This window comes from Cyanistes caeruleus, chromosome 7 (genome assembly GCF_971803275.1).
Source record: "Cyanistes caeruleus chromosome 7, bCyaCae1.hap1.1, whole genome shotgun sequence".
NCBI classification, from domain to species: Eukaryota; Metazoa; Chordata; class Aves; order Passeriformes; family Paridae; genus Cyanistes; species Cyanistes caeruleus.
This window is the reverse complement of record NC_141707.1, coordinates 14,576,495-14,587,808: the sequence shown is the minus strand read 5'-3', so window position 1 is coordinate 14,587,808 and position 11,314 is coordinate 14,576,495. Positions and strand designations below refer to the sequence as shown.

Genomic DNA, 11,314 nt, shown 5'->3' with positions numbered 1-11,314 from the left:
GCTTTACTTCTATTTTTTTAGATGCTGGGAAGAGAGGAAGAAAAATGGATTAAAAAAAATCACTCAATCAAATGCAGTTTAACATCCCAGTGATCCCTATTTGTACTTCTGTTGGGCTGTACTGTATAGTGAGTACTTGCACAGCATAAAAGAAAACCTCTTTATCAACTTTAACTACACTGATCCTCAATTTGTACCTTTAAAAAGGGGGGGGAATACATAAAAATAAGTAGCTTTTATTAGATATAAGTTTACCACAAGTGTACAACTTATGCTGCTGTAGAAACAGCGGAAGTTGAATGCACTTACTGGCACTTCTGGTGAGGGTAAATTTTTGCTCTTACTAGCAAGGGATCACCTGTGCTTGGATACTGAAAGAAAATTCAGAAATACAGGAAGAGAAGAAGTGTGCTGTGTGAGTAACAAGGCTTCTGTTTCTGGAGACACATATTTACAGACACACACGGATCTGCCGCTGGGGCGAGGCTGGTGCAGCTGTGGCAGTTTGTGTCACACAGCTGGCGGATGGCTTTTCTGGGGCTGCAGGGTCTGAGTTACACCTGGCCTTCCATGTCCTTCTGCAGGTCTTTTTTGATCAGTAGAGCACAACCTCAACTTGTGTGCAGCAAAGAAAACTTGTGTGCCATGGTTTGAAGAAGTCTCCCTCCTTTCCCTCTCCGTGCAGACAGGAAGAGACATTCTTGTAGCAGGGCAAATGTTGACTAATGATACTGAAACAAAGAGCTGCTGTATGTTTCTTTCAGCAGAGGAAAGGCAAGTTTGGATCGTTGATTTTCAAGAGCCCTTTTAGTTGTTTGAATCAGTGAACAAAATCTGGCTTTGTTTTGTACCCTTGCTTAGAGTTGGGTGCTGGGGTTTTTCTTCTGTTTTTACCACTACTTTTGCTTCTCCAGCACAGTAAATACAGCTGTCTCTGAACACTAAGAACACTGCCAAAAAGCAAGTTCTTAAAATTCCTTAGACTATTAGAATTACAGAAGGGTTCTTTAAATGTTTTATTTGATAGATCATTTAAAGCCATCACATTTTCAGGTGTTTCTCCTGACCATAAGGACTTGAAACACAAGTCGCACAAGCGAAAACTCCCAAATTTTCATGTACTAACATGTTTTAATGAGACATTTTGCCATGAACAGTAGTCACTATAAAGGTGTAGAGCACTATAATTTTCTGCTATTGATCTGTATATGGAAGATCAGCTGACCTTTAGAGGATTTAAACTAGTGTTTTTTCTTTAAAAATAAACCTGAAGATCAACAATCGCAAGGCTCTTCCTACCTCAATGAAAGTTTCACTGAACAGAGGACAAAGCAGAAATTATGGAAGGATACTAACATAATGTACTCTAGTATTCTTTGAACATGCAATTCATCATGATTAAGTTTGTGAAATTTGTTTTTCATAATAATCTGACTGAAAAGCAGTTTTTAATACTTATCTTCTGTGTGAGTTTTACTTCATTATTTATTCAATAGCTGAGCACTTTACCATGCACCTTAAAATGTTTTTACAAGGCTTTCTAAAGCTGATTTCTTTCAACTTTAGAATTTAGAAAGCATCTATAAACAAAGAATCCAAGAATGTAATTTAGGTGAGAAAAGACATACAAGAAAAACTTCGAGAATATTCCTACAGGACTTTATGAGTTTGTACTACCTCAGTGTTTACTGAGTTATTTTTACTCAGTAAACAGTGTTTACTTAATTATTTTGGTAGCACAGTGTTTTTTTGAGTAACATTTGTGTCATTTGCATTACAGCAGCATTAACGAGTCTTCTCTTTGTCCTGTCCACACTAGCTTGTGGTTAAAATAATAAAAAACAACCCCCTTGAATTTCATTTCATGGTGAAATGACAAAGTGGCTGTGCTGAAGGTAAAGAAATGACTTGATTTTATTTATTTATTTCCACTGGATGGAGTGCAACCATGGCCTTTTAACTTACCTAAGTAGGCACTTCCAGCATGGCTTTTTTATATCATAGAATCTTGTTCAGTTTCTATTAACTGCTAAGACTGATACTGAACCATTTTATGAGAGATGGATAGCATTAACCTTCATGGTGACCACAACTAGATGCACTGTCAAGCAACAGTGGTTTACTTTGAAACTTTGTAAAATGATAAATCATTACAGCAGAGATCATGTTAAAAAAACCCAAAACCATACATGTTCAGAATCATTGGGTTTTCTTTAAAGGAGACATTTTCAGGCACATTAAGTGTTGAGTTTTTTATCTTTTCTTTTTCCCAAACTTGGTTAACTAATGCAAGTTTTCCATAGAGCTTGACTGCATTAAGTTGATGCCTTAAGTATAACTTTCATATTTTTCAGATTCTGTGCTGCCTAGTCCGGTCCAAACTCAGCTGAAAGCCACCCAGTGATACCAGCTCCACTATGCAAATACATTTTGAGTAAGAGCACAAGGTTAGCACTGCAAAGCAGCAAACACCAGAGTATTTTAGAAAGAAGATTTTAATTATTTGGAAGAAACAGGTTTTCTGAAATACAGACTCAGAACATAAAGACTAAGTAATTTATTAGTCATAGCTCTTGTTATGGACAGATGGTTCCTACAGCAAAAATATAGAAAAATAATTTGAATTCAAGTCTAGAAGACCTGCAACTTTTCATATGCAAAAAATAAATCCAACTAGTCATAGAAAAGTGGCCGATAAGGATGGAGAACAGGGCTGTGCATCTGAATAGCCATTACTATATACATTCCAAACTTAAATGAGCATATTTCCTCAGCCTCATAAAAATAGTTTGTCCATGAAAAATACCAATATGTAATACATTTAATACAATTTATACTTGAATTTAAAGATCTCAGATTATGGAATAATTAGCTAAAATCAAATGAACTGCTTTTTCAACTTTTCTTGTATAGAACAATACTCTCTGTGTATACAGTGTGCATGCATGTACGTGTATACACGCACAGAAAGAAAGAGATGTATAGAGATTTGCTGAAAAATTCTACAAGATTATTTGATTTCATCGCAGACCACAGCATAGAGACTTCCTGGGATCCTTCTAACACAGGCTGTTCTATGAAATAATAATGCTGACTGGTATAACCACGTATCTACAACAGGTTTCTGCTATTGCAAGTTTAATTATCAATTTATCTTTCCAATCTAGATTTTATTTTTCTAAGAAGTAAATGCTGCTTTGGTAAGATTCCATACAGTTGTGACAAAATAAATGTGAACATATTGGGGAAAGCCTTGAAAGTATGATTTAATTTTGATAATTAGTAAGTAATAAAGATACCAACAAGTTTTAAGCAGCAAAAGATTTAAAAGACTATGTTCTGACTTATTTTCTTCAACAAGCTTTTCAAGCAACAAACTAAAATCAAGAGATTGAATTTTACTGCCTGCCATCACTGTGACATTTTAAGCAACCAAAGTCACAGCTGGCACTGAAAGAACAGTGGCATCAGCAGAGACCTCCATCCTTGCAGGACATAAATTGCATTGTGACACCCTGCCAACGCTGCCTTGGAAAGGCCTGTGCTCTGCGGTGTCCGGTGTGTGATGCTTCCGTCGGGACTTCTCCGAATGCGCTGGATTCTCTGTGGTCCTTGCAGCTGTAGACTGCTCTTGATTTTTCATAGCTCCTTTATTTTTAGATCGAAAGCTGTTATGCTGCTGTCTTCTCTGCTCAGACCTGGAACCACTCTTTGTATTTTGATCTGCCTCGTTACTGGCACCTTGTGACTTATGAGATCCATTGAGTCGCATGTTTTGGTGCTGTGGGTTGAATCTTCGTCTCTGGCTAGAAGGCCCATTCTACCCAGAAAAAAATTGGATAACTGTTAGGTTGTCTGAATCCTTCTAACAGGCCAAGAAACACAGCAGTCAAAATTAGCAGTGTTACTGAAAGGAGGGAACAGGAGACGGAAAACACTAAAAAGTTTTGGTTGTTACCAGATTCTCTTTATAGTAACTATAACCAGAACTATGAGCACCATACTACATCTGAGTAGCCTGAAGACACAGATGGGAGGTTCATCACTGACGCCAAATTAAAATCTGCCATGATTCAAGAGAATACAGAAAAGGGGATGAAATTCTAGACATCTCAGCAAGAGTTGTTGAGGAAAGGGATCCGCAGGTTCTGGTCAACAGAAGTTAAATAGGAGTCAGCAGTGCCCTGGCAGCTGGAGGGACATCCCTGTCCTGGGGGCATCAGGCACAGCATGGCCAGCTGGGCAAGGGAGGGGATTGTCCTGCGCTGCTCTGTTCTGGGGCAGCCTCACCTCGAGCATTGGGGGCAGTTTTGGGTGCCATGATATAGAAAAGACTCTAAACTGTTAGAGAGGGCCCAAAGGAGGGCCGTGAAGATGGTGAAGAGCCTTGAGGAGAAGCTGAGGAGGAGGAGGAGCAGCTGTGGTCACTTGGTCTGTTCAGCCTGGAGGAGAGGACACTGAGGGGAGACCTCACTGCAGTCACAATTTCCCTGTGAGGGGAAGTGGAGGGGCAGGCACTGATCTCTTCTTTCTGGTGACCAGTGACAGGACCAGAGGGAATGGCCTGAAGTTGGGTCAGGGGAGGGTTAGGTTGGGTATCAGAGAAGTTCTTCACCAAGAGGGTGGCTAAGCGCTGGAACAGGCTCCCCAGGGAAGTGATCCCAGCATACTCATTGTGGAAGACATGTCCATTGTGGTATTTTGCTCAGAGGATGCTTTGATTTTTAGTGAGAAATGGCTGAATTACTTTTATTTGCATGCCTGACAGGACAGGTGACTCCATACGTACACTGACATTATGCAGCATCTTATATTTCCCTTCAGGCATCTACTTGAGCCTAAAATTCCTACTGGGACAAAATTCAGATCAACTTTAGTGGCAGCTTTACCTAAGAATAATAGTACAGGGACATTCTAAGGTGCTATTACAACAAAATATAATTAATATATGTATCATATATATATATAATATAATGTTACAAATATAGCACAATACTATAACCTGTATTATAGAGCTTCTGAAATAATATACTTTTAAACCTGGCAGGATTCTACTTTCAAAGTGTATCTAGTAACTGTGCTTCAACAGCAAAACAGCTGACCATTTGTCAAGGACTAAATGTTTCTCCTCCTAGCAGTTAGCTATAATGGAGGCATTTTCTTTTTCACTATATTACTGCCACTAGACACTTGTATACAGACAGCTGTCTTTACTTACATGGTATTTCTGGTATTTCTATTTTGTATGTTCACACTGACTTGAAAATGAAGCTGGAAAATATATGCTTACTACCTTCAAAAATTACTAATTAAATATAGACCACGAACCAGTATTTGATTTTTTTTATTAACAACTTTCAATGCTACATATTTTTCTGAAAGTTTTGAAGTAATTTAGTTTATTTCACAACTGATGGACATCCTACCTGCTTATTTGTCGGGACTCCTTGAGAAGAAGATTCTGTAGGATTGGAAGAAGGGTAACTTTGTACTTTACTGCTGGCTGTTTTATTATCAGAGTTCTTGGCATTACTAGAGGACTTTCGGTTGTGCGTATTTTGCTTGCCAGTTGTTGCATGCGAGGTCATTGAAGACAGCACTAAACTACATGGTGTTCTTGAGGAATAGTTGTTCTTTGGGTGAGAAACTATAAAAAAGAAGGGATTATGTGTTATAATTTAAATGATCAACATCTAAACAGAAGGCTGTATTCTTATGCTTACAGTTAATTTTGGAAGCATTGTTTCAGTCTCACTGTAAATAATGAAGTAAGCTAACTCAAGCTAACTATTGAAGTAACTTGGTTGGAGTCAGGCCATAGCTTTCTACAACTGTAAGTCTGCCTCACTGCAAAGCACTTCTGGAGATAAAAGAGCCAATGTGGTGGCACTGCACTAAAATTGGAAGGAGCCTGGCAGAAGGCCAGGCTTTTGGCATCCAAGAGAACTTTACTTATTCCTCTCTAAAGGAAATGGATAAAAAAGGTTCTTCTGTATCATGGGTATCTATAAAAACTGGAACTGAATGCAATGTACTAATCCACTTCATGCAGACCACAGCAGTCTGCACCATCAGGAACCACTACTGCCCATCTCAGTATATTCCTAATTTCTACTTCTAAGTATTTTGAGATCACCTAATTTACTAAGCCCTGTCATGTTTGGATATGAAATGCACTCAAAAAATCCTCGATTCCTCTCTGCATTTCTTCAAGCTGCCTTTGCGAAATGGCAACCCAGCAGTCTTGAAGAGGATTCTGAGGCTAATGAAGTTCTTGATCTTAATCTGTTGTCCTGATTTTTCTGATTATGGAATTTTTCTGTTTCCTTCTGGTACAGATGACAAATCTGAGGCTCATTCCAGAGAGGTACCTGTTGTTTTTATCTAAGAGGTACTTCTATTTTTTCACTTCTAGTACAGAGAAAGAAGATGAGCAATCATTTTAGTAACTAAGCATCATCTGCTGGGGTTTCTGAGGATCTTACTTACACCAACATCAGCTACTTCTCCCACTAGGTGTCCTCTTTAGAAAAACAATGCAATGATTTGCACAATGGACTGAATTTTCTTTCCTGAGTTCAATGAGCCCAACCATTCCTGAATTCTCTCTTATCTAAAACAGACTGCTGCACATGGAAGCTCATATAAAAATCCAGATGCCTGTCATAAAAATGTATTTATAACAAAAAAGATGTACAAGGAAAGGATACTGGGCATTCTGATATATGTCAGTCAATCCAATTATTTTTGTTTCTTCCTATCCTTCATTTTGAATATATGCTGTCCATAATCTCCTCATGCTAAAAAACACTCCTTCCTTTGCACAAGCTCTGTGGGTTTGGTTATTGCTTTTCTTAAAGCCCTCAAGAGTGGCTATTCTTAGCTATAGGCCTTGTATAATATCTTGTTTGGGGGATATCTGCAGCTCCTAGCAGGGTAGGGGGCTCACTGAGAGATGGTACTAAGAGAAACATCTTTTGCACTCAAAAGCTCCCATCAAAGACACCAATCATCACAAATTGCTCATCTAAGGTCACTGAGGGCAGGTATGAGCAAAGTTCTTCAGACAGTCAGTGCACTATCAGTCATTTCTAGTTTGACAATGCTCTCTTGCAAATAGCTGCTCTTTTGACTTCACTGACCTGCTTTAAACAGGCCTGAATCAAACTATGCTTATGTAATGCTTTACTGAAATGAGGTATAAATAATTAACTTGCAGAATTAACTGCAGCTGGAAGTTATTTAGAAAAGTAGTTCAATGAGTTTTAAAAAACAGTCTGTGGTTGTATCAATAGCAGCTGTGGTATTATTAGTCAAGATAATCTTGATGGAATTTTCAATCTCTTATGCTTCAGGGTATTATACAGCGTCTATGAGGTGACTGTAAACAATTAAATGCATTACTGAGAAGTTTATGTCTTCCTCTGAAACATCCTGGGTTGGTTTCATTGAGACAGGATATGGGGTTAGATGGATCTTCAAAGTGTTCTGCAAAAGCAATTCTTATGGTCTAATGAGTTAAACTGGTTATGCCTCCAAGCAGTCAGTTCTTTAGCTGTGCAGTCAGAAGCTTGTATTGGCAGACTGTGTAGTACTTTCTCCATTTTCTATTTTTAGGAACTACTTGAAAACATTTATTATTTTCCTTCCACCAAGATGCACTTGTACAGTATTGTTTTACCACTTCTTCTTGAATGGAATACCATAGGACAGGGTAACACACTGGGCAAAGTCTTATATCATTTACTTTGCTTTAGGGGAGAAAAAAGCGTGACAGAGATGAGAAATAGGCTCCTATTTTGCAGCAGGGACATGATACTTGAAGCAAAAAATGTGAACCTGAGTTTCCAAGCAGAAGGGCAGATGATTTAGAAACAGGAGCCTGGAGAAAAAGAGGCTGAGGGGAGATCTTACTGCTCTCTGCAAGTACCTAAAAGGAGGTTTGTAGCAAGGTGTAGCAAGGTTTACAACCTTAGTGTTTCTATGACTTGGGACTCTAGATGGCTCCTGAAAAACCCAGTGAATACTGTTATAAAGCTGGGGAGTTACTTCTTAGCAGGAGAGATCTCAATTGGTCTCATTACATTATGCTCATGCACAGAAGCTTTCAATTTACTATTTATTTATAAATTACTGAATCTAGAGTTGGGATCCTGTTTAGATTGAAAACTCCAACTGATCTGTGTAATACCTGGAGATCTGACAGAGATGGTACTGTGCACCTGCAGATGGAGTGTGCAGCCCAGGCACAGTGAGTCTAACGTGTTGCAAAATGTGAAGTTGACTTGTGCGTGTTCAGCAATCTTGCTACATGCAGAGACACCACTCATATTGGGTTTACTGCACAGTCACACACTGGCAGCACACGCGCTGTCAGCTCTGCTGAACAGCTATGTTCTGAGAAACTCAGTGAGAGGGATCATCAGCACTTACTTTCTCCACAGAGCTGAATCTGGGTCTTCAGCTGCTCTGTATCACAGGAAAATCTGGCAGACCTGCCCAGCTCTTCATCATATTTCCGTTCACTCACAAAGTGCTGCAACAATAGACATATTAACAGTGATTGACATTCTGAGCAAAGACTGTATGGATGGTAAAAGAACCAATCAATACTTAAGTTTGCTTTAAGGCTCAACAAATTCTTGACCCTGCCCTGTTCACAAGATCTCTGTGCAGAACCAAGTATTTTCCCATCCTTACCAAATTATGTCTCAGAGCCCAGTGATGGATGGATCACTCCCACACTTGGGAAGTGGCTCATATCAGCAGAGAATATATGTTTGATCACTGAACCTGAAGCTATCAAGTTTACTTGCTGAGTCTAAATGATACACAAACAGCAAAATTCCCCACTGCTACACTTAGGAGGGGATAGCTTACATTTTACTGATAGCATCTGTACACTGCTCAGAGGTGCTACAATGCTTTAAGAAGCTACACTTTCCCTATGGAGAGCTATTTACACCCCTTGGCCCATAGCAGGAATGAACAGCCTGGGCACATTAATGTGACAGGCTTTTCCATTGGCATTTCTGCAAATGGCTAAAATACCCAAGCAGAAGTGAATGCCTGACCTTAATTTCAGCCCTGAGTTCAGAGAGTTGTGCTTCAGCCATCTGACTGGCTAGGTCTGCCAGTCTCTTCAGCTCCTCTGCTTTCTTCTGCCGAGCAGTCAGGATTTCCACTGCCAAATAGCAATAGTCAGTCATTAATGCTAGGAAGGTAAATTGCTCTGTAATTTATTGGTCTTTGGGCATTAACATGGTACATCCCATTTGAGACAAAGACATGGAGCACTGACTTCAACTGGACTTCCAATATGGTACTTGCACAGATTAAGTTGATTAGCATATTTCACTGGACTGCCTGATTTTGAAAAAGATCTGAAAATATGATAGCTGTCAGAAAATCAAAGTTCAACCAATCCTTTAACATTGAGAATAACAGAGGCAAACATGTTGTTTTGAGTTCTCCAGTGCTTTATTTTGAAGCACAAAAACAAGGAGCCTTCCGAAGAGATGGAAAGAAGCATTACATTGAGTCTACCAGCCTGTTTCTGAAGACATGCTGTATTTGATTTACACAGGGGAATTTCACTTCCTCTGAATTCATAACCTATTCAATATACAATATTGTCTTAAAGTCACTGGCATTGCAATTTTGCTTTCACATATGGAATATACACATTTGCCATTTCAACAGCAAAGCAGCATTGAAGGCCAACAGTCTTTATGAAAAAGATACTAAATATTCATTATTGCCTGTCTTGTATATTCTATGTAAGGAAGGGGTGAGTAGTTATATTCTTATAGGGAAAGATTAATCATAAACCACAAAGCAATGGTCTACTGGCACACAAGATAATATGACATTACAATTTTGGTGGAAATAGATGCAAACTATTACCTAAATGGTGATTCAGTGTAAAAGCAACAACTGATTAACTTGCTGATGGGATCAGTATTTATGGCAGAGAGGAAACAACATCTAAATGTAAAATAGTAACAAATCATAGTCTTTTGTCTTGAACTTACACATAAAGTTAGGGGGAGTGGTACCTAATGTAAACCATCCTAAGGACACAGACTCCATTACAGCAATAGAGATTCAGGCTTCTCTGCCTTTTGGCCACAAATTTCCACAGCACACTTGACAGGTCATGTAACCAGCCTATACTTTTTAATGCTATTTTTAAAGCTGAGAATTAATGCTATTTCACAGACAGTTAGTTTCTCAACCCATTATCATTTATTTAATCAGATAACATCTTATTTTGAAAGTATTACAGAGTCACTAAACAGTTTGGGCTGGAAGGGACCTTTGAAAGTCTCTAGTCCAACCCCCTGCAGTGAGCAGGAACATCTTCAACAGATGGGGCTGCTCAGAGCCTGATCTTGAATGCTTCCAGGGATGAGGGTCCCCCTACCCCTGGGAAACCTGTTTCAATGTTTCACTGAGTACAACATGGTCCAGCAGGCACAGGGAGACACAGCTGCACCTGTACAGTCGTGTGGGAGCAAACAAATTGTGTAACTGTAGAGAAGTGCGTCACACACATGGAAGGGAAGGCAGAGTTCCTTTAGCCCTGTGGTAAATCTGTGCCTACATTATTACTTATGCTAAGAACAGCTGCTATCTCCTCAGTTGATCTTTTCAATTTCATTTTTTGTAGAATATGGTCTGTGAGAGCGAGAAAATTTTATCAAATTAAATGAATAGTTTACCAGGTGCTTACCTTGTCCAATAGTTCTGCTTTACTGCTTATTCTAGGTAATGCTAATATTGTTCCTCCCCAAGACTAATATTCTCTTTGCTGAAGTGACTGCCCAGACCATATGAGCTCATTTCATCCTGGCATTTATTTCCATGAGATGCCAGCCAAATACCCATGTTTTAAAAAAACCCTGAAATTGTAATTGGAATTTTTCCTAGTGTTGACAGGAAGAATAAGATCACCCACTGTATAACAGTCCTTGAGTGCAGCAAAGAGATATGAAAATAAATAATATTCTAAATCTTGGTTAGCATGTTACAGTCCTGTAACAACTTTCTGCCTAAGTTTCTGAAGGCACTTTACAACATACAGCAGCCTTGAGAGGCAGCAGAAACCACACCACTGGAGACAGGTACTGTTGTGTGTGGAGCTGGCAAGGAAACAGAACATGCCATGTGCAAATGCAGCACTTTGCATGCTGGTAGGTAGGAATTAGGTTTACTTTCTACAAAAATTCCTGTAACTGGCTAAGATTAATGAAAGGGCCCTATAATACCATCAGCCCTGAACAGTGGATTTCCAATATGTGGTTTTGTTTGT

General features: G+C 39.0%; 1 protein-coding gene and 1 long non-coding RNA gene across 20 annotated transcripts in view; one reads left to right on the top strand and one right to left on the bottom strand.

Annotated features, from left to right (window-relative positions):
- Positions 1 to 96: 96 nt before the first annotated feature.
- On the top strand, positions 97 to 664 carry LOC147652206 (uncharacterized). Its single transcript, XR_015289135.1, has 3 exons — positions 97 to 128; positions 348 to 415; positions 585 to 664. It is a non-coding gene; the product is annotated as an uncharacterized LOC147652206 (long non-coding RNA).
- A 1,815-nt stretch (positions 665 to 2,479) lies between these two features.
- SPATS2L (spermatogenesis associated serine rich 2 like) overlaps positions 2,480 to 11,314 on the bottom strand; it is a 142,701-nt gene continuing 133,866 nt past the window's right edge. For all 19 annotated transcript variants that reach the window (XM_086897204.1, XM_086897195.1, XM_086897205.1 and 16 more), the window contains 4 exons: positions 9,075 to 9,184; positions 8,434 to 8,536; positions 5,427 to 5,647; positions 2,480 to 3,820 (listed from right to left, as the gene is read on the bottom strand). In XM_086897204.1, the coding sequence (XP_086753330.1) occupies positions 3,425 to 3,820; positions 5,427 to 5,647; positions 8,434 to 8,536; positions 9,075 to 9,184 (830 nt within the window). In that variant the 3' untranslated portion in view covers positions 2,480 to 3,424. The remainder of the gene's footprint in view (positions 3,821 to 5,426; positions 5,648 to 8,433; positions 8,537 to 9,074; positions 9,185 to 11,314) is intronic.